The sequence below is a fragment of the Athene cunicularia genome (genome assembly GCF_003259725.1).
Source record: "Athene cunicularia isolate RWA chromosome 1 unlocalized genomic scaffold, athCun1 chr1_part1, whole genome shotgun sequence".
NCBI lineage: Eukaryota > Metazoa > Chordata > Aves > Strigiformes > Strigidae > Athene > Athene cunicularia.
This window is the reverse complement of record NW_020799091.1, coordinates 67,574,535-67,598,118: the sequence shown is the minus strand read 5'-3', so window position 1 is coordinate 67,598,118 and position 23,584 is coordinate 67,574,535. Positions and strand designations below refer to the sequence as shown.

The following is a 23,584-nucleotide window of genomic DNA, read 5'->3' as shown; positions in this document are numbered from 1 at the left end:
TCTTATTCTGTTCCTGAGGAATGTCTTTATATTAGTTGATTTTCACTAAAAGCATTTATCTATCTTTTCCCCTCTTTTCCCCCCTCCCACCATTTCATCAGAGTACTGCAAACTGTATGGCTCAAATGTAAATACTGTTAGCCTAGAGCAGAACATTTTCAGACAAAATGATCAGGTTCAACAGCAATGTGAGATTAAGGACCTGTGTTTTTCTTGTTAATAGTAGCCAGTAATCTCAAACCTAATTATTACTAAGTAGCTTGCATTATACTGTGTTCTTTAATCCCTGTTGAAATAGTGAAGGGCTCTGCTCTGCATTCAGCAAAACTTCCACTGTGTGCTGATGTGATGTGCCAACAAAGAATGGGATTTAGAATTAAAAATCTGTTGATAAATTATTTTATCTTTATGTAGTGGATCATAGTTTCATGGTCTGTAACAGCTGTATTTCTTCTGGATGTGGTAGGGTGAAAAATTAAAAGTAAATACAAGAAATGAAAATAGAGAGGCCCTTCTTTCCTTTTAAAGTGTAGCAGTTTGAATCTCCATGTGTAGAAGGGAAATGAAACCAGGTCTGATGAGTTAATTCTATGACCCTTCAAAGTTGCTTGTTGCAGTACTCAGCGTCCAGCTTCTTCTAGCTGCTTTCTAAATGTGGATTTGCCTACCAGTCAGTTTGAAAAAACGGATATTAAACACTTCTTTCATCTCCTTTCAGTGATCTATGGGATGACGGCTTACTTGTAAAGGACTGGGGAGAACAATAAGAGAGCAGCTACAGAGTTTGATGTCATTCTGGAATATTGCGGGAAATGCAGTAGTCTGTCTCTGACCGCTTTATATCACGGTAAGTATGTGAAACCAAAGAAATGGAATGCTAATGAGATTTCTTCTGTCAGTACTCAGTGCTCTCTGTGTGTGTGTGTGTGTGTGTGTGTGTGTTGCCTTTGGTTGTCGGTTAACCCAGGAATCCTAGAGAAGATACACAGCACTGGTATTGTAGTGGTGTTTGCCTTTGAAAGCGCAGTTAACTACATATGAATCAATTGAATACCAACTTCTTCATCTCCTTCCCCTCAATGGAAAGGTTAGCATTCTCAGCTGGTGCTTCTTGGTTCCATACATGAAATTGTAAGGCAAAATTGTAGATCTGATTGTTTTCCAACAGGCTCAAAATTAACCATCAAGATGTCCAATCTATCAACATTATGCTGTTCTCATTGAAGGCAGGGGAAGTTTCTCATAGCTGTTTCTACAAGTTCCAGTCTTGCAAAGTTTATACTCATTGTGGAGAAAAAAAAAAAGCACTCCCCTGTCCTATGATAGTTGTCTATTGGCTTAGGGATCTAAGTTTGAGTGCATCTGTAGGATTGTCAGTTTAATCAGAAATGTGAAATACATCAAGTGAACAAGAAAATGGAGGAAGAAAACCTTGTAGTGCTTTCTGAATTTACAGTAAACTTGCCAAGAGAAATCTAGATACATCACTTGATGTATGAAGACAGCTGTTATGATAAATATGTGTAACTTTCCATTTGGAAAGCCCTCTTCAGTACCAGGCAGTAGTTAGGTGCTGAAATGAATCTGTTCACTGCACTTGTGATGAATTGTGAATCTGTTTTTCTTAGGCTTTCAGAGCAAGCAAGAACAATTCAGTTTCATTTTTCTGGAGAAGAAGTGAGAAGTAACTGAAGAAAATGACTCTGATTATTTTTTTTCTAATGTTTATCACTGAATCTGCCACTGGTAAGTATAAATCTTCAATAGTAGAACCTTCAAAATATGGACATGTGGCATCTTCTTGACAGTTGCTTAGAGTGGGGCAAGTTTTGTGTTTTGCAGCTGAGATCAAAATCTTAAAATGTTTTGGCAATTTCAGCCCAGCTCCAGACTGGTCCAAAATACCAAAATGATGAAATAAGTAGTGCAGAGATGCTACCAGGAGACATCTGATGATTTGTATGAGAGCATGGCTGTATGAAGAGCCACAGCAAGAAAGAGAATGAGTCTGATTTTTGTGCCATTCAGAAGTATGGTCACAATAGTTGCTAAACAGTAGTAATTTCAGGAGAAATAGAGAATGAAGGCTTATTTTATTCTTGACTGTTAATGCTAGACCATGGTCCCTTTTCTGTATTTTTTATGACTTCTGTATGCAAAGGTACATTTGAGAAATTTGATTGGAAAATCATACTTTGAGACTAAATTTTACACACATAGTCTCATTCCAAGGCAACTTTCCTAAGATATCTGAAGTTTTAAAGAAATATAACTACATAATGATTTAGTTTTAAATAAGAAGATTAAGAAAATGCAAATGTTAATTCATAGGATCTCTGCTTTTATGGCAGTTGACTGGTCCTGAGGATTAGCCATATTTGTCAAGTCAAACCGTATGTGAAGAATTTCTCCTTTCCTGTTTCATTTGTGGCAGCTGCTTTAATGTAGAGTGAGGTCAGATTCTGCCATTTGTACCCATTTGATTCTGATACTGTTGGACCCACATGAAAGGATCTTAGGGAAATTTCCTTATTTTTAACCCTCCTTTTCCTTCTGGTTTCGTTTGGGTGAGGTAGAATAAAGACTTGGAAAACTGAGTTTTCCAGTAACTATTGCTGCAATAAATACTCCGAAACCACTCTGCTGAAAGTTGCTTTATAAAAGACGAGCAGCACAGCAAATCACTTTAAAGTCAGGCTAATGTAATTTTCTGAAAGAAGCTTCCTAATGTATCTCTTTTCCTCTTTCTCTGAAGAGAAGCTGTGTCCTCTTCGTGCCTCCATTGATGTGTTAGAAGGGGAATATTTTTTCCTTTGTTATCTTGAGTCAATGCAAGAACATTTTCAGGAAGAAGCATACTCAATAAACTGGTACAAAGAAAATGCTGGCAAGCAGCAACTGATAAAGGAAACACAGAGAATTGTTTCCCAAATGAATTTTCTGGAGTTTTGGCCAGCTGAGCTCAGTGACTCTGGGAATTACTCTGTCACTCACAGGTGGGTACATAAGCCAGTGGGTGAACATCTTGCCTTTGCACTTGTCTATGCAGAAGCTAATTTCTTTGTCTTTGGTTTGCGAGTGGCATCTGTACAAAGAAGGTGCAGGGAACTACATTAACTGTGGTGTCATTTTCCACCTCGTTTCACAATAACCATCCAGGCAGACCTATAATATTTACAAATAATTATAGACAGTTTCAGCCTTTTAAAGGTTCTGTAAACCTTTTGATAAGGCAGGTAGCATTTCTGCTGGTTTGTGATTAATTACATAAGCAAAAATGAGTGATAGGCAACCCTTCTGTCCACTGCCAAGTACAAGAAAACATTTGCTTGTCTTCTCCACCAGACTTGTTCTTCCTTACTGTGTTGAGTGGATCTCATGGTATGAGGCCTGCCAAGTGTCTAATTGTAAAGTAGTAAAGAGTGGCATGGCTGAACTCTGGTTTCTGTGCAAACCTCTGCATGCTTGGAGCCATTCAAAGAACAAATGAAATAATTGGATTTGATTTCTTACCACTGTAGAACTTCGTGAGTCAAAAGGAGAAGTAAGTGTGGGCCTCATTTGGTGGTAATCTTTGTTAGGCCACCATGAAAAACTGAAGGACTAAAAGGTTTGCTGCATGGAGTACTTATGACTAACTTGTACCAAAACTGTAATTCAGCATTTACAGTTGAAGCAATAATTAATTTTAAGCAGATTATTTTGCATGTAATGATTTGTGCTGTTCTCCAGATAATATTTTTAAGGTTCTTGCCTGGTTTGTAGAGGTTATGAGACTGCAGATACTGAAAAATGCTCTCTACGTTTTTTCAGTAACACTGCAGACACAAGTTCAATAGTTTGCAGTTTTAAGCTAGACTTCAATTGTTAACTTCCAAGATAACTTGAAAACTGAAAACTTCATGGTTTATTTTTCCATTTAGCATTATCATTATCATCTTACTGCTATTATTTTAGAAAGTACTGAGTCACAGTATCTAAATGCTAAATATTAAAAATGAAAAGTCTACTGGTAGAATATTTCTTTTGGGTTTATGTGATTTCTTTTTAATTGCAAGATATTCTTTATCCAAATAGTCGATAAAGATTGAGACAAACTTTACTCATGTATGTTGAACCCAAACTGAAGAGAATTATCTTTAGGTATGATGGGTATGGTAGTTTGGCTACTTTGCTGTGCAAAGTCATGCAGAGGTGGTGCATTATTGAGTACAGATGTTCTTCTGAAGTAGCACAGGTGAAGCCAGCTGCTCGGTTTTGGTGTGTAGGGGTTAACATTACGTAATACCTGACGTAGGCTTGCCTCTTGTCATGAACCTGTACTTTTCATATCAAGTCTGAATTTGACTTTAAGTTTTGGCTTTATTGATGCCCTTGCTCAGTCATCTATACAGTCATTTCACTAAATATGGTGCTAAAAAGTTATTAAATCTAACAACTCACTCTACTGCCAGCATCTAACCAGTGGTATAAAATGCGTGCTCTGACTCACTTTGGCATGGGGAAGGATAGGCAGGGAGCATACCTACATCACCAGGCTACTGAGGGAGGTTGTTATAAGGAGTCTAGAATAAAGGACAAAAGAGAAGAAAGCTGTATTAACCCCAGCCGTAATTCATGATCCCCATGGCTTTGTGATTAGACTTGGAGTAATGACAGTGAATCCACAGTAAATTACAAGAACTCTGTAAAATGAATATGAAAAAAATGTAAATTTCAAAACTGAGATATAGAAGAAGAACTTAAATAAAACTATTAGGATGAAGTTTGTTAATATATATGTGTTGGAAAACACAAAAACTCCGAGTCCTTTGTGAAACATCTTCACTTGCTGATTTGTTTAAGCAAGAAACTAGGAAGAAAGGTTTTGATTACATTAAAGCATTCATTTGTAATTAAGAGATTTGATTTTCTGCTTTTTTGTTTAATTTTCTAGGACTATATTGTGCTGCTACATTTTAAAACTCAGTTTTAAAAGAAAGCATTTTAAAGTTTCTTAATTAAAAGTGTATTTGACCACTCTGAAAAAAACTTTTTTGTTTGGTTTTTGGTGTTGTGGGTTGTTTTGGTTTTTTTTTTTTGGTTTGTTTGTTTTCTTTTTCCCCAAAAAAATTTCTTTCTGTTGGGCCCATACAGCTACTCATTTTTTCTGTTAGGATCAGAATCAAGGCACTTGCCAGAATCTTGCAATCCCCATGTGGAACTCTTCGCAGGTCTTACCACTGAAACAATAGCCATTAGGGGATTTTTTTCATGGGATTTTAACATGATTTTGGGCTTAGTTTATATGATTGTTCTCACTATTAGCAAGCATATTAAAGCAGTTACACCAGCAAATACAGAAGATTTTTTTGCAGAAGTGGTTTTCTGCAGAGACAGAGGATTTAGTAGCCTCTATTGATAAGGAAAAATGGTGGGCTATTGTGGACTACTGAATTGGTTTAAGATTTAGTAGGAATTACAAATAGAATTAGTTTCATTTCAGAGCATTTATAGTAAAGTTTTGGTTTTGAAGGCAGACATTCTATTTTTCTTTATCTTTTTTTTTTTTTTTTGCAACCATTAATTTAGAGATGGATATTTGTAAGCTATATGGGAAATTATTTTTAGAGTGCTTATAACTTCTTAGGCAGTTTTAGTGAATAAAGTGACAAATGTACTGCAGATTTTTAAGAAAAGACAACACATGTTGACAGATTTTGCGAATTAAATTCAGGCATTTTTTTGGTGATATGTTACAGCTGACAATAGGCAAGATGTGAGAGGTGAAAATGATGTAGCAATGTATTTATGGTGTATTATCCATGTATATTTGACTTAAAGAAGAATCAGAAGTTTTCCAGTTAAAGAAGTGTCCTGCTGAGACATAGCATAGATAGCTAAAGTGTGTGTGTGTGTGTTGATGTCTTCACATGTGTTTGTTAGTATAGTACACTTAGGATATAAATTCAGGAAATAATAGATGTTACCTGTAAGCCTGAGTGTGTCCATCTTCAGCAACATTTCTTGAAAATAAAGGATTTCATATACACTTGTAGTGGGAGTGGTAGGCAGAAAAATTATCACACATCTTTGGCAGGTTTTCTAATCGGTATGTTTTTTCGTAGCCTATATCCTGTGGTTATCAAAACAAAAAACAGAATACAAAAAAGCAGGTTATCTGGTTGCTTTGTGTTGGTGACCTTGAAACTGAAGAAACTTACAGGTTCCTGAAAAAAGCGAAAGTACAGAGATCCATGATAAACATGTGATACATTTTAAGATCCTAATACTACTCACTTTTTCAATGTGTTTAGAACAGTTGAAAGCAGTGGGAACACGCACGTTTAGAGTTAATATAGTTTGGAAGACAGAGTGACAGTTTCTAGCAGTTGATGGAACTACTGAGATAACACTGTGTTGTGGTTTAACCCCAACTGGCAACTAATCACTATGCAGCTGCTTGCTCACTCCTTTCCCCCCCTGCCCCGAGTGGGATGGTGAGGACAATCGGAAAGAAAAAAAAGGTGAAACTCTTTAATAATTGAAATAAAATAAAAATTATAAGAATAAAAGGAAGATAGCAAAAAAGAGAGAGAAATAAACCCCAAGACAGGTGATGCACAGTGCAATTGCTCACCACCCCCTGACCAATGCTCAGCCAGTCCCTGAGCAGTCATCCCCACTCCCACCAACTCCCCCCAGTTTATATACTGGGCATCATGTCATATAGTATGGAATATTCCTTTGGCCAGTTGCTGTCAGCTGTCCTGGCTGTGCCCCACCGGTTTTCTTGCTGTTAGGGCATAAGAAGCTGAAAAATCCTTTATTTGGGATAAGCACTACTTAGCAACTAAAGCTATTATCAACTTTATTCTCATACTAAATCCAAAACATAACACTATACCAGCTACTAGGAAGAAAATTATCTCTATCCCAGCTGAAACCAGGATACACTGGCTTGTTGTGGTGAAATAGCTAAGGGATAACTTAGAGTTGGCTATGTATCCAGTAAACTTGGTTTATATTCTCTAAGGGCTTTCACTTCCTTGTAACCTCTCATGAGTCGATCTAGTTTTTCTTATTCTTTCTTGGTGGGTTTGGTGGGAGTAGTTGAAAGGCTGTTAAGCCAGAAATGGTTTTGTTCCTCACAAATTATCACTAAAGAATCTCAGCAAGTGAAAAACAGGATAGAAATATCACAGCTCAGGCATTAGCAGTTTAAACAATACAACTTAATGCGTTTTTTTGTTGAAAATCATGTATATGGCAGCCAACTAGAAATTATGTAAGCCAAATTCATCTTAATTTGCCTAGGTATGGTTTTATCACCTTCCAGGGAGCTGGTCCTTGCCAGATTTTGGCTCATTAGGTAGAGTATCTTGATCTGCTTGAGGTGAAATCCTTATATTTGTTGAAGTGATTTCACCTAATGTGATCACAGAAGAAGACTTTTGTAAAGTGACAGTGCTGAGGAGAACATTTATTTTTTTTCATTTACTGATCCTTTTCTTCCATCTGATGAATCTGGATAGTAAAATCATAAGTATTTATGGTTAGATCTGTAACTATCTCTCCAGCAGTATTCAGATACTAGTGTGATGCCTAAAAAACCACACAAACTTGGTGGAATTAATTGAAACGAGTGTTTATGTCTACATCTAAACTTATCAGGTACTTTTATTGTTAGGGAGGGAGAGAGGCCCTTCTGAGGCATAGATTATCTTGTCCTAAACCAAACAGATAAAATAGGTCACGTAAATTGCAGTCTAAAAGGGTGGCTCTTGCCTGTGGTCCCACTGCTGACTGCGATTAGTAGCTCTGATTTAAATGTGTAAATGTGAGGTTGAAGAATAGGAGGACTCCACCCACTATGAATACCCATGAGAGTACACCTCTGATGGAGAAGTTTTAGTAAGTTTTTTCCTGTTTATGACACCATAGTTAACCAATTGAGAAACCAAACCACTATGTTTTGATTTAGATAGTAAACTGCGATTATGAGTAATTATTATCTTGAGTAAGGAGAACAAGGAGAACCTGTGTAGACTGAAAAAAAGGCTAAAATGTGAAGAGGGTAAGCAAAATACATAAATATATCTGTCTGGGGAGCTTAAAGGGGGGGAAAAAACCAACAAACCAAAACCTGTTCTAAATTAATCATGTAAATGATGTCCTAATAGTTCTTCTGAACCTTGTAACAGTAAAAGGCATATCAGTCAAGAATGGTATTTAAGCTGATACACTTGTCAGGCTTGCTTCTCCATTTCAACTGCTTTATCCCCTTAGCCCTTCTCATCAAGATGATTCTTGACTAGTTTCAGTTCTCCTGGGAATGATTCCTTTTTCTTTTCTTGGAAACAGAAAGATATTTTTGAAGATGTGACTGACATTGGAGGGAAGTGCTCTGTAATTGCTGCTTTTACTTTGTCAGACCTTACTAGTTCAGTAAAAAATGAGAGGTTTGTGCACTAATTGTAAAATCTCACCTATTAATTTACAGCAGCATACAACTTTCTCTTAAGCCCTAACTTTGCCAAAGTTAGGCCAACTTTGCCAAGCTTAAGCCTAAGGCTCTCCAGCTTCTTTTCCTGTGGTAGTCATGTATTTGGACATATCGAGCAATGAAATAGCTCACAGCTATAACCTGATTCTTTAGAGAAATATGTAGATAGAATATAGTAGATATCTGAATGACAATGGTCAGCTCCTAGATATTCAAAAGAAGCATTTTTAGAGCATATTCACCTGATCTTTTATAGATACTGCATGGGATGTGATGACTCTGCTTTAGAAGTGGTAGTTCCTGGCTCTTCCAGTCTGGGCTGGCCAGCTGCTGTGGATCTCTGATGAGTTCAGACTGAAAGACAAAGAAATTAATCCTTCCCAAAAGGCTTTGTTTGCAGACATGCTTGAATCCATAAGTGATTCTGTAATTCATGATACTTGCATGGTTTAAAAATATTTCCAAAATAGCAGTGACTATCTGCACAGTATCAAGCAGTGAATAATGTTGCTTTGTGAACAATAGCGAAGTTGCCCACCTTATTTTCGACATATTTTACAAATACGTTTTTCAGTTACTGCTTTAAACCTTAGCAATGCATAGGAGATTAAACCTGCAAAATCACTAGCTGATTCAGGGTCCTAAAACTCTTTTATGCAAACAAGTAACTATACATGATGCCATGGATTATTGCATCCTTGTGATCACCATAGCATATATTGTCATATTTCATAAATACAATTATATTGTGAAATGTTTTGTGATAGATGATTTAGTTGGGATAACCTCTTTTTTTAGTGGGAAATAACACATATTTGGGGGTGGAAAAGGGGCATTTAAATAATTAGTTCACTGGAGATACACTTTTTACCTACCAGATATATTAGAGAATTTTTTTTGTATTTTGTTGTGTAACTCACCAAGCTATGTTCCTTTAAAAAGCTCCTAAAACTGATTTTGCTAATTTTTTTTTTTTTCATAGCAATGGAAAACAAAATTTCACAGTTCAGAAGTGGACCTTGAATGTACTTGAAAGAAATAAAAGCAGCTGTTTCAACAAAAATCATTTAACTACAGAAATTAAAAATGCTGGAACTGGTCATTCACTGAAATGCAATGATTTGTCTGTCAATGAAAATGACAGTATAACATGGTACAAGGTAATTACTGAAACAGTAACACTCATCATTTGCTATAGAAACAAAACATCTGATTGCGGGAAAAATTAATTACAAACAAATTTTTAGAAACATCTACAAACCTTGTAAGGCTTTAATTTCTCAAGTTATTAGGGGAAAAAACCTTTAGACAGATATACAAAATAAAGTTTTTCTCTGCTCTCAGATTTGTTAGAAAAATATACCTGTAATCAGAAATTATTAATAAACTGGTAGCTTGGAATGGTAAAATATCTGATGCACATATCTGCTGATTTAGCCAGCAGCTGGTTTAGCCAGCTGCAATTTTTCTGATACAGATATTATCCTGACACTAAATGAGGTGCCAAGGTATTTGTTTTACAGTTGGCATGTGCTTGTAAAGTATTTGCAAACTTTTCAATTTTGCTGTTTCTGAACACTTTTTACAAAATGTGTAACAGATCTAGTTCTATTAATTTTAGGCGAATCATTGGTCTTCTCTCTACCAGCTTTTGTCAGATCATAGATGATAGTTGTGAAGCACCTCTAACTGTTGGGTGTTGTGCTCAACCATTGAATGGAGCACCCTGATTAGGTTTCTGCCACCCTGTCCCTATGCATCGCCTTGAGCAGTGCTCCTTATTTCTCTCAGGTGTCCTGGCTGGAGTAACAGACCCTGTTCACTCCATGTCGAAACACTTTCAGAAAGGGAACTTGGCCGCTTAACTGTTGGCATATGGATTCTGCCTGACAGAATGAGCCACGGCCCTGCTTTCTTGTCCTTTGGGGCCTGGGAGGATAGGGCCATTGATGGGTAGGGCCATAGGTAGATATGTTTTCCTCAGAAAAGTACTATACCCCAGACTGACCTCTCTCATAGCTAAACGGAGTATACTGATGACTAGTATTTTAATGCCCAATACTGTGTGAGACAGATGAAGCAGCCTTCCTTGTGTCTAAATATCTTTTGGTGCTCAACTGGGTGAAAATTTTCAAAGCCTTCCTATCACACCCTACGCTGAGGTAAAACAGTGATAGTCACACATGCCTTGTGTATAAGAGCCTGGTAGTAAGCATATGCATCCAAGAAATGTCTGTTCCCTGGACAATTTCCAGCAGTGATCATTTACCTTCTTGATCTAAGGTAATTCAGATGAGAACCAAATACTGGTGTGTTGTCACAGGACACTTCACTTACAGGACATTTCACTTAGCGTGTGCTATAAATTCAAAAACCCCAGCAAATCAGAGTTTGTTTCGGGGGATAGGGAGGGTAAACAAATGTGAGTCCAACTCTTATCACCCTCTGAGAATTAGCAGTTTCTATATTGTTGAGGCATTTTGCTCTAGCATGATAGCTCCTTATAAGTCCAGACAACTTTTGGCCACAAGCAGGTGACCCCTACAGACCAATTGGAAAAAAATAGATGAATGCATTTGAATTCCTGATACAATATTTTTATACTCAGGTGCTTACTTGGAATTGCAGTGGTGTCAACTTCTAAGGGGTTAAACATTCAAATCTCACATTTAAATGACCATGACAGAAAATTGAGTCCCCACCTCTTTTGGGTCAGATAAATGTCATTGAGATAGCGAAAGAGTGATAGTGACACTTCATTTCAAAATTAATTTTTAACTGCTTTAAGATTTTGAATGTATGTTTGCTACAGAATAGAATTTTCTGTCTTTATTGATGCAGGACTGTAAGAACTATGAAAATGAAACAGAGCGGGAACTGGATTTTAAAACCTTAACAGTACAGCACTCTGGGATATATACCTGTAAAATTTTAATCAGTCATGAAGGAAAGATATATCACAGCACAAATACAATTAAGCTGGTAGTAGAAGATGGTAAGAAAGCTTTCTAAAATTTTGAAGCATGCTTTTTGGTTCTCTTTACTATGGAGATTTTTAATTACAGTTCTCATTTGATAAATATATACAAGGGTGAACAAATCTGATAATCTGAACTATTTCACAATAATTTCAAAAATAAAAAAGCCGATGAAGATGTTTAAATGATGTATTACCAATTTTGGAAAATTTATTTAGCATGTTTTCTCTAAAGAATTTTTTTTTTTCAAAATTTGCTGCTCTAAGAAAGTCATACAGACTTACTGAGAATTAAGGGGAAGAGCCTTTCCAACCATTGTAAACTGTACTGAATATATATGCACATGAGAAAAATTCAAGAGGACATACTGTGTTTTAAACTACTCAGTAACGCCAGAGTCCAGATACTGTTCCTTGAATTAAATGGACTGTACATGATTAGCTTTGGAAATGAAGCAAATGTGTAATTTTTACTGTGGTAGAATGTAAGTAAGCTATTACTTCAATAGCTATGCTTCTTTGTATTTTAGATGCACCAGAGACTGTAACTTTGGAGATAGTTGGACGTGATGAAGAAATTGAAACAGAAATGGGTATGAAATGATATGCTTTTGTTTTGGTCTCTTTATGGTTGATGGTCTGGTTAAATGTAATCACTGTCTGTGCACCCTACTGGATCTGATCCATCCTCACATCTGGTTATGGTCTACTTAGTATATTCTATGATTGATATACAGGTACACTAAATGTACCCTTTTACAGATGCAGAAGCAGAGGTTGCTGCTATGACCAGCAAAAGAAAGTGGTGCTGATAATAAACCATCTCTACATGGCTTGCTTTGCTAGATAGCAAGCCCCACGGAGTGATGTGTGAAAGATGTCTGGTTTGTTCAGTGAACAGCAATGATGACGACCAACCTGATGCAGTTGAGGATTATTCTGAGAGGAAATGAGAAGTGTGAGGGCTGACAGTCCTACAGTCCTGGCAATGCAAGCATGAAGATCTGTCACTACTACAAAGAATTGGTTTTATTGTCAATAGCCAAGACCTTAACTGTGCTTCTAGCTGGGAGCAGGTTAGATAACATGGTCTGCAGGCTTCACGCAGTGTTGGACAGGATCCAGGATTTCATGATTGAGGCTGTAATTAATTTATATAAACAGAAATTTACCTTTTTTCTCTGCTGTGCCTGAGGGTTTCTTAATTTGGTTACCTAGTCCTTCCTTTCCAAGTCTGAAAAATCATATTTACCTCCTCTGTTGCTCATGTATATCTCATTTGCTCAGCTAATTTTCCTTCCTTCCTACCAATATCAGTTGCTGTGTCCTTTTTCCAATGGTAGTACCTCAATCCTATGATGCCTCATGTCTCCCAGCCTCTCAGTACACCCTTCCTGCACAGTTCTTCCCACTTGCTGTGCTTGTCCCAACCCTTCAAATCTAGCAGGGTTCAGCATTAAATGATTATGAGCCACCTGTCTTCCATCCCTTATCTGTCTTGATAAGATCATTTGATAAGGTCATTGAATTACCTGCTGAGTGATGAAACATCTGACATGGTGGAGAGTGAAGGGAATTTTGGGTGAACTAGTTTCCATGGTCTTTCAAATCTGTCATTGTTTAGATGATGTTCTGTAATATTTCCCCAAAAGTAGCTGTTGTGTATAGTGAAAAAGCTAGAGTTGCAGGTAGATAATACTAGAATTTTAAGTCTCTGTTTCAGTCTTTGCAACTGTGATTTGGATTTCTAAGGTCCAAAGCTAAGATGGACAGATATTCAGCCGAATCCTACTTTAAAGGTTCTTAAGCAATTCCACTGGAAACATCCACTCTGATAAATCTTGAAAAGTCAGTTTATAATGTATGCCCTTAGAGAGAATTCCTGGGCAGGCCTTTCTTACTGGAAAACATTTGTACATGATGGCCTGAACAAGAACTAACATGCATCTTTTGTGGCTTAATAAAGGGTGTTCTGGATGTATTTCCTGGAAATGATACTGGCATAGCCTAGAAATCGTGGTGTTGCGGCTAATCTCAGGTCAAGCTTCCCATGTTTAAAATATGTTTAAAATAAAATGCCTTGCAAATCATCAAATCTCACACTCCAGATCTTCAGCCTTCTGCTTTTATTTTCCCAAGTGTACACTTTTCTGTTTAGTTCTGCTTTCTTATAATTAACTGGACTCTATGGGGTGGTTCCTGTCACTTCCAATTAGTGCTTTGAAATGGTACAAAGTAGCTGACTAAGTGACTTGTTCACATACTCACAGTTATGCTGATTTCCAGGTGTGGTGCTGGAATGACAATTTCTTCAGTGAGACTTCAGCAGTGTCTCAAACAGGTTTTAGCTCTGTTGAGTAATAGTGTGTAGTTTATCTATTATAATCAATTGGTTGTAGTTCCCCTTACCAGTTAATTCCTTTTACCTGGCATTGGAGCACTGATTATAGGTTGTTCTCTCCTGTTCTCAGCCTGAAGAACACAGTCCAGTTCCCAGAATCATTGAGTATCTCGAGTTGAAAGGGACCCACAAGAATCATTGAATCCAAGTCCCTTTAGTTCTATAAAGACTGAAGTTCTCTGGACTACTTAAACTCTTCTGCGTGTGACAGTTTATCTGAGAGAAAGCAGTGGATGACTGTTTGTCTGCAATAGGGCACAACAGAGCCCTGTGCATGGTTGCTGAAGCCACCACCAGTGCAGGTGGAACACCTATGAAACATCATGCAGGGGCTAAGAAGTCCAGAAAGGAGCACAGCTCATGGGATACATTGCCTGGAAAGTTGACATTTTACTGCATTGTGAACATGAATGCTTCTTCTGACTAGATCTTCTCATGTTATGCTTTGTTTAGGTAAAGAAGAGATACTCAATTGCACAGGTTTCTTGGGTTACTATATGAGAGAAGATGTCAGCCTCTACTGGTTAATTAATCAAACGTTTCCAGAAAAATGTACAGGTATCCCCAAGAATGAACCTTCAATTTGTGAAGAAGAGTTTAAAAAATTACAGTAGGTTTCCTGAAAGTACTGCACTTTTATTTGTATGTGATAATGTCCTGCACTTTGTGGAACTGCAAATTCAGTAAAACCTCAGCCTGAGGTTTAGAACCTTTTCCTCAAAATCTGCCTCTCAGCTAGTTGTAGGTTTCTGTATAGTGTTGCTAACAACATTCTTCTTTATAGGTTGGGAAACAAGTTCTACATCACAAGGCTACTACGGATTAAAAAAGTAACAGATGAGGACATGCATCATAATTTCACCTGCATGTTGCAAGCTGATGAAAGAACACTAATGAAAATAGTGAAACTGAAGAAAGGTATGGTATAATCTATGAATCATACTCCTCAGATGTAATTATTAATCATGCCAGCCTTCTTAATCCTGAGGGCAGAGTACTGATTTCATAACATCTCTCCAAATATGTCAGTCTGTTTATGAAGGCCCTGGTCCATCTAGTGCTGGACCTACCAACCCCCTGGGTGGTTCCTCCTGCTCTGAGACAGGGGCAGCAGGGATTGCTGCTGTGTCTGCTAGAGAAGCTGTATGAGGGCTCCATAGTTCAACCACTGCTGCTGTGGACACAGTTGGGGAGGCTGAGCTATGCTCTGGCTGACAGGTCCCTGGGAGGCACTTCGTTAGATCCCACAACAGAGTGTTCCCTGTGCCCTCCTACTCATCAGATTGGTGGGATCACAGGGCTTAACTACCCAAAGCTTGGTGCAGTCCAGTGTCTGCTGTTTGAATAATGCCTGAAACATTCTGGCCAGTGGTTGGTCTCTTGTCAGGGACTCGGTCCTCCTAGCTATGGAAAGGTGACTTCTACCATATAGTGGTACTTTACATTTATAGTCCAGACAGTCTGGAGATTCATGGCAAATGATCATTCCCTTCTTGTTTTCCATCTCCCTCAGACCTTTCCAAGCCTTACTGGAAGGAAACATGTGAAAGTAGACTAGTAAAAAGATGATGCATATAATGAAGCAAATGAAATAAAGACTACAATGAGCATAACTTGACAGTACCTTCATAAACACTTCAAAAATATTTAAGGGTTAAAAATTGTATTTGGAACTAAAAAGACAAAGATAACAAAATTATAATTAAGGGTTTAAAAAGAGCCTGAAAGAGACTAGAGCTAGAAGAAAGAAAAAGAAAAGATCTTGGCTAAAGATATTAAAGTGGACATTAAGGACTGTTACGGATTGACTGAGAGAAAGGTAAAAGGTAGAGAATAACAGGAAATAATAAAGAACCTGAAGAAAGCTCATCATAAAAGTGGGTGACCACCAGTTTGAGATGCTGTAGATCTATGAGGATCTCTAGTGTCAGTCTTGATCCCACAAACAGTTAATTTATGTGTGTGGAGGGTTTGTGAATGTGTGCAAGATTGTTTCTCCAGTTTTTAGAGTAATCCATGTTCTGTCGTTCTCCATCTCAGGACAAATGCAATGTATATGTGCTTGAAGTATTATCAGGACAGGATTCACATCAACATAGTGATTTTTTAGTGGGATTTGAAGATGCCATCATTACTGAATGCATTAATCTTGTCATATAATATTCCTTGTTAAGGCTATAATTTCCTGGACTTCTATTTTACAGGGAACACCAGAGATCTGCCTGTGCACATATTTACAACTGGAATGGTCCTTGCTGTACTATTTCCATGTGCTGCTGTAGCTGCGGTGTTTGTCTGTGTGATGTTTAGAGTTGACTTAGTTCTATTTTACAGGAACATATGCAGAAGAGACGACACTGCTGGAGGTATGATTTGGCTAATGCTGACATTGAAATAAGTGTATTGATTAAAAAATAGTTTATGATAGATTCTATAAAACAATAATCTTTTAGGAAGAGACAAAATAAATCCGGGAGTTTTGTGAATAGAGACAGCAAAGTGTATTTAAAAGACAACTTGATGTTCAGGTGGTAAAGTGAGTTTGTTACATACCTGGGTCAGTAACAGCAGATAAACACAGTGAAGAAGCTGCCTCTGGAGCAGGTAGGGGAAGGGACATGGTTAGATGCTGTTCAGATGTGCTCTGTTCTGCCATATTCTTCATCACAAAAGTTGATGAAGGTGGAGAAGTTTACAGTTATCTATCTGTAGAGACAATGAGCACTCTGGAGTTGTCAGACAGGCAGATTGACAGAAACTTGTTTTCATGTCACTGATGCACTTCAGTGAGGTGAAGGTTAAAATGCTTCCTTGACTGTAGAGGCCATTGCAATGTTTATAGGTTTGTCCCTAACTGCACTTAAGGAGAACACACTACCAGTATCTTACCCAGCAGTATCGCTGTGACCTTCACTTAACGAGCAAGCCCGACACCCAATTCTGGGTATAATTTTTCTGAAAATCATGGTGAAAAAACTTGTTGTATATATGTACCTGATTTTCTTAGCCCTTCTTAGTGTCTAAATCAGATTGAATATAGCTTGAATAAATTGCAGTGGTTGCAGATTTCTCACTAATGAGTGTATGTAATTTATGCCTGCCAGCATTATTTATCCTGTCTGTTGATGTTAACTATTACTGGCTTACAGGGAGGATTTCCAGGAACATGGCCTAGCCCACCCTGGAGGAACTGATTGTCTGATACCAGGCAATGGATTTTCTACTCCTAGAGCTCTTGCATGTGTAGAGTTTCATGGGCTGTAGTTTGTGCTCTCTCTTATGAACTACATGTATTAAAGTATCTGGAAAGGGAAGCAAAGAAGTACAGTTTAAGATGCAGCGCTATGTGCACTGCTGTATCAATCCAGATAGCTGTTTTGTGTCAGGGCTCAATTATATGGCTCAGTGTGGTAGACCTGGCCTCTGAATTGGTCTTGGATTTTGTGTTTGTAAATTACTGCCCAAAGCATGACCAGACTTGGTATACTCTTATAATTAAAATAATAAATTGGTTTATTCTCTTTTCCCAGTGCCCATTCTGTGGAGTAAAATAAATGTGGAAATCTGCAATATCACTTAAATAACATTTTTATCAGGTTGCAGACACATTTTTTGCTTCCCTTCATTTTCTTGATTATCACAGATGTGACATTAACTGTTTAAATTAATCTGATTTTTTAAAAATACCTTAATGTAGAAAAGATATGTTATTTTCAAATATTTGCCAAGTGCAATCAGAATATTTTGTATCAAATTTTAATGGATTTATGATTTCTTTTTGTTTGAAGACCATTCGGGGTATCAAAGGAAAGAGCAGGAATTTCTAGATGCTTTGCTACTGAGACAGTAACTTTGAGAGCCAGAATGGTGGATCAGATACTGTATTTCTAATGATTGCTAACAAGACAACAATTGATGATTTCTTTCCAGACGGAAAAGAATATGATGCATTTGTGTCATACCTGAAAGACTGTGTTTCTCCTACTGAAGAAGAGAGAGAATTTGCTTTGAAGATATTACCCATGGTATTAGAAGAAAACTTTGGGTACAAGTTATGTATATTTGAGAGGGATGTATCCCCTGGAGGAGGTAAGTGTATTGAATATTTTTGTCATTAAATAGGCACATCATTTTCACACAAAGGTAGAATTCTGTAATTAGAAGGAATTCTGTCAAATGTGTTGTGTGTTGAAATGCTACATTTTTCATTTAATCTAGACTATGTGCCTGCAAAGTTAGCATGCACACATTTTACATATTTTACAGATATATTTATGGATTTGTGTACAGCTGCACACATACACACACATCTTTAATTACACAGAACCAAAATGAACAGATGAAAAAGTAGCATGGAGAAAGTTAGAGTGAAGAAAGAAGATATCAGATGTTTCACAGTACTTGTGCTCTTGCTGTGCTTTTGCTGAAAGCAGGTGCCTATGAATTAATTCATATTTGCCGCACAGAGTGGCTGGTGTCTCTGGTGCTAGTTATTCTCAGGCAACTTGTATGTTTGCTGTTTCTTCAGTGTGGTGGTGGTTGAAACAATTTTTTTTAATGTAATGGGTGTCATAACAAAATAGAAATGAGAACATGGAATTTTGTTTCTCTAAATGGCCTATGGATAGATGGTCTTTTGCAGATGCTTGGAAAAAAAGATACTGGTGGATTCCATTTAGTCCAGAGATTTAACTGAGGAATAGGATTTCATTGCTAAAAACACAGAACAATAAGGTCAGCCAGCCTCCTTCACAAGGCAGTCTCTTGTCTCCTTGTATCCATTCCTGACATATTTTTCTAACCTGAGAGGTGCCACAGTTCTCCCAAGCCATTTTTTTTAGTTATTCTTTCTCCCTAAGTATTAAAAAGCCTCTCTGAAGTGTTTGATCTGATTCTTTCAATAGTTTTAGCTTATTTCCTTGCAATAGTTTTAGTTTATTTTTCTCTGGTCTGATCTGATAGTGAAAACAGAGTATTTCCTTCTATTTACAGGAGCCTTTGGTGTGTTGTAATACCATTGTCAGCCTCCTTCTCCTCTAAGTTTTCTCTTCTTTAGTTTACTCTTGCAGTTTACTTTGCCTTTCCCTACAAGGCATGTTCTGTAGATCTCTGATCAATGTAGACCTTGGCCCATGGTGCTGAAGAGAGCACAGGAAGTTGTGCATGAGTATTCAATTTGGTGCATGGGTGTTTGAAGGGTATGAGCATTCATTCATTGCTTGTCATGACAAAAGTCATGGATCTAAAACACAGTTGGAACTCATTCTGTCATCACACGCTAATCTTCTCAAACTTGGATTACTGGCAATAAGTTGGGATATTCAGTGACGTAAAGGAAGGAGTAACCTGAGGATTACTGAGTATTTGGAGAGAGGTTGTTGTTGTTGTTGTTGACTTTCTGTGGAATCACTCCAGTGGTATCTATTATTAAAGAGCAAGAGATGTCTGCTTGGAGGAAGAATAAATTTTACTGTCACCTTCTATCTCTGTGACTACTGACAGACAGCTGTCTAAGGTAGCTGGAGATCATATGTAGTTTTTTGTCTGCCCCAGAGAACAAGCTTTGGCCATATCTGAGCTCATTTTCACAGACCCTTAATCTATAATGTGTGTCCAAAGAAGGGCAGTGAAGTTAGTGAAGGGTCTAGAGCACAAGTCCTGTGAGGAGCAGCTGAGGGAATTGGGGCTGTTTAGCCTGGTGAAAAGGAGGCTCAGGAGACCTTATCATTCTCTACAGCTACCTGAAAGGAGGTTGTAGTGAGGTGGATGTCAGTCTCTTCTCCAAAGTAACAAGTGATGGAACAACAGGAAATGGACTCAAGTTGTGTCAGGGGAGTTTTAGATTGGATATTAAGAAAACTTTCTTCACCAAAAGGGTTATCAAGCATTGGAACAAGCTGCCCAGGGGAGTGGTTGAGTCACCATCCCTGTAGATATTTAAAAGTCATGTAGATGTGCTTAGGGATGTGGTTTAGTGGTGAACTTGGCAGTGCTAGATTAACAGTTGGACTTGATGATCTTAAAGGGCTTTTCCAACCTAAATGATTCTATTATTCTATCTTAATCTCTTCATAGGGACAGGATGCTTACATGCTGTTACTTTATAAGGGGAACATTTTTGGTGTATGTGTGATTGTTAAAGGATAAAACAATTCAATGCCTATCCTTTCAATTTAGCTTAATAACAAATTTATCTTTAATTTGCAGCAGTTGTTGATGATATCCATTCATTCATTGACAAAAGCCGAAGACTAATTATTATACTGAGCCAGAACTACGTTTCTGACAGAGCCATATATGAACTTGAGAGTGGACTGCATAAAGCCCTAGTTGAAAGAAAAACTAAGATCATATTAATTGAATATATGCCTATAAGTGACTATGATTTCTTGCCAGAATCATTGTCTCTTTTACCATCAAAGAGGGTTGTGAAGTGGAAAAAGGATAAATCTCTTCCCATGAATTCCAGATTTTGGAAGAACCTTCGGTACCTGATGCCAGCAAAACCTACCAAGATGAACACCAAAGGGCACTATAATAATCTTGACCTAGGCTCAGAAGGGACTCCACAATGGACTGAAGGCTGTGACTTTAATGCAGTTGTATAACAATTCTGGAGACAGAAGATGCCGCAGAAAACTGCATTTTGCTAACTAATAGAAAACACAACCTGCACTCTTTGGGAAGATAGTGTTCATAAGAGACCAAGTCTGAGATCTGAGAATAATGTAGAATTTATTACAGTGGCTAGGATGAAGTTAACGCCAATGCTAAATGCTGTCACAGAGAGAACTTCCTCAGCAATCTTCACAAGGAGCAGAAATTTCATTCTGCTTGGTATTTACCACATGGCACGAAGCACAATGCAAAACATTTTGTTTTCACATTTTCCAGTAATGTAGAATGATATTAGTTATACTTGCACACTTTTTGAGGCCCTCAATAAATATAACCGTATTTGCAAAGTATTATTATTTAAAGGCTCTTGGGTTTGTATTTTGGTATTTCCTAAGGGTTCTGCTTGGGAGTAGACTGAAACGCTCCTGATGAGTTAGCTTGGCATGCAGGCTTTGGGCAATGTCAAGCAGGAAAATCAAGTGAAAATAGGGAAAAGTGAGGTTAGAAAGAGTAGGTTAGGTATGGTCACGCTAACAGTATTCACTACTGAGTTGTATGTGGTCTAGATGAGCCAAGTGGGAGTGATTTGGAGGAATGATAAAGACTTTCCATCCTCCTGTTTCGCTGAGAATACTGTAAATGCTCATTTTGACAGGGAGAAGAGGGGGATAGGATAGAGATAATAGTATTTTTTTTTATGGACACTGATACCTACATTATACCCTGACCTGCCTTCAGCTGAGGGATATAGGGGATTTACTTGAAAATGAGATCTTTAGTATATACATGTACTCCTAACACTTGTACTTACTATTTTTTAAAACAAACTTAGTAATGCCATTCAAACCCATACCCTCCCTTACCATTAGCTGCCTGGCAGAAAATACCAATCTGATATAAATACCTGGATAAAATGGAACTATATTTCCTCCTAATACCAGTGGGGAGAAATCAGTGGAGAAGCTTTTGGAAGATCTGTCAGTTTGCTAGGAGACCATCAAGAGTCAACCCACTCACATCATTGTCTTGCATTCAACTAATGCTAATTCTTAGGACACATCTCTTTGATACTGACAATTCATGCAGCTATAGTCGAGGAGCTCCGTTACCTTCTCAGTGCACTTGAGAACATAATTGGAGTGCTGGGTGTCATGGCAATGTCTCAGGATTCATGAGAATGAAATACCTTGTTGTTTGTCAATTATTTTGTAATCAAGAATAGTTTCTGACATATATTCAGGTAAAAGTGAAGGCTAAATCTGACTTTACAATATGGAGACAACACAGTTGCCAGGTTAACCTGCAGATGAAAAGGAACAAAAGAAGGCAGAACACATCCGTGGTGTCCTTCAGATCAGCTCCAAGAGGTCTTCCTCCTTCTGTCAGGCAACTAAAGAGCTACTGAAATGTTATACTTTAGACAAAAGACATTTAAGCTTCTATTGAAGAGTATTTCTGCTTTGTAGATATGTATGTCTTTACATTTCCAAATCTTTCTCAAGATTCAGTTCTTCCGTACCAGTGTTTCCTGTGATTTGTAATCACAGATCAGTTTTAACATTCTCCTGCAGGACTAATGATTACCCCTACTTCAGAAATGCCATTAGGCATACTGGGCACATCCATTTCTTGGCCGAATAGCTTGTAGAAAAGTTAGTAACTTTCCTGGTACTTATCTGAGGTGTTAAACTTGCTCCTCAGCCACATAGTTTTTCATATGGTCTCATCAGTGTATTGCCTAACATGAAGTGTCAAATGTGTTATACTACGCATGTGAATACAGATAGTGCACATGTTAAAAGCTTTGGACTGACCCTACCCTTTATGAGAATTTAGCTATTATAAATTGAGATTGAATTTACCATGAACAACCCCTCACCTCAGCTTGGAGAAATGTGACTGCATGTACCTGCTGTACCTCATGGACCTGTACCCTTAAGATTGTGAGACCATACAGAGTTTGACAGCACTGTTGTTTTGCAGAATAACAGAGAACTGTATATAAGAAAGGTTGAAAGCTAAATGGCATTAACTTCAAAGTTGTTTGAGTGACAGCAAAACAGACATTCAAATGTAATACAATGAACTACTCAGTATTTTTGAAAAGGGCAAGTATTTTTGCACAGAACAGTATTGTGACACAGTCATTTAATCTCTATAGCTGATCCTCACTGCCCATGCAGCGGTAAAGGGAGACAAGGGAAATTAAGGGTACGCATCCTCATATTAACACCAGATGTTCTTCTTATTGCTCTTATAACCTGACTTTAATCAGGGCTTTGAAATGCCTGCTTTCTGTTACCACTCCCTAGAGGAATGATAATATGACTTTTATAGACTAGTTGTGTTGATTTGTCTGACCATGTATATGTCAATTTATAAGTGAATCCACATGATAGCTGGTTTGAGGTAACGGGTAATTTCAGTGATTTATATTGCATTTTTTTTTGTTTCATTTTTGCACTTAATAAAACTTATTTCCCTCTTTCCACATCTGTGGCTTCCATTTTTACTGCAGTTAGTCAGCAGTAAGTGTCAAAAATTAAACTTACAATAACAAGAAAAAATGCAAGAAGAAGCAAGAGTGGTTAAACCTGCCCTCCACAAGCAATAAATATCTCATTTGTACTGTAGAACAATTTAAACAAAGCCAAATCCAAACAAGTGATTGGAATATGTAATTTCCCAGAGGAGGATGCAGATGGGATCAGTCAGGAGACAGCTGTTCTAAGTCACCAGTCTTGAAAATTCTTGCCTCTTTTGCATGTACTACAACATAGTACTGACTGTGAGTATAATCTGTGTCTGCATTTTTTTAGTGTTCCTAGTTGCCCACTTTCTACCACACACAATGCAGACTAGAATAAAAAGAATATCAAAGAAGTCTTCTTGTCTATCGATAGTTTGAACATAAATGTTGGGATGAGTTGGGACTACTGTATATAGTATCAGTACTAAGGTGTAGTACCATATAAGGGCTTGAAAATGTAGAGGTCATGGAGATAGGGGAATGTCCCAGAAGACTGGAAGAAGGCTAATGTTACCACCATCTACAAGAGGGATTAAAGGAGGACCCAGGAAATTACTGGCCCATCAGCCTTAC

At 37.6% G+C, this 23,584-nt stretch overlaps 1 protein-coding gene across 1 annotated transcript; it reads left to right on the top strand.

The window, feature by feature from the left end:
• The first annotated feature begins 2,761 nt into the window (after window positions 1-2,761).
• Window positions 2,762-22,113, top strand: IL18R1 (interleukin 18 receptor 1). The gene is made up of 9 exons (XM_026848610.1): window positions 2,762-2,996; window positions 9,468-9,645; window positions 11,327-11,480; window positions 11,993-12,055; window positions 14,317-14,473; window positions 14,648-14,781; window positions 16,068-16,229; window positions 17,794-17,952; window positions 20,071-22,113. The coding sequence occupies exons 1-9, from the start codon at window positions 2,830-2,832 to the stop codon at window positions 20,469-20,471; spliced, it is 1,575 nt and encodes a 524-aa protein (XP_026704411.1). The 5' UTR covers window positions 2,762-2,829; the 3' UTR covers window positions 20,472-22,113.
• The last annotated feature ends 1,471 nt before the right edge of the window (window positions 22,114-23,584 follow it).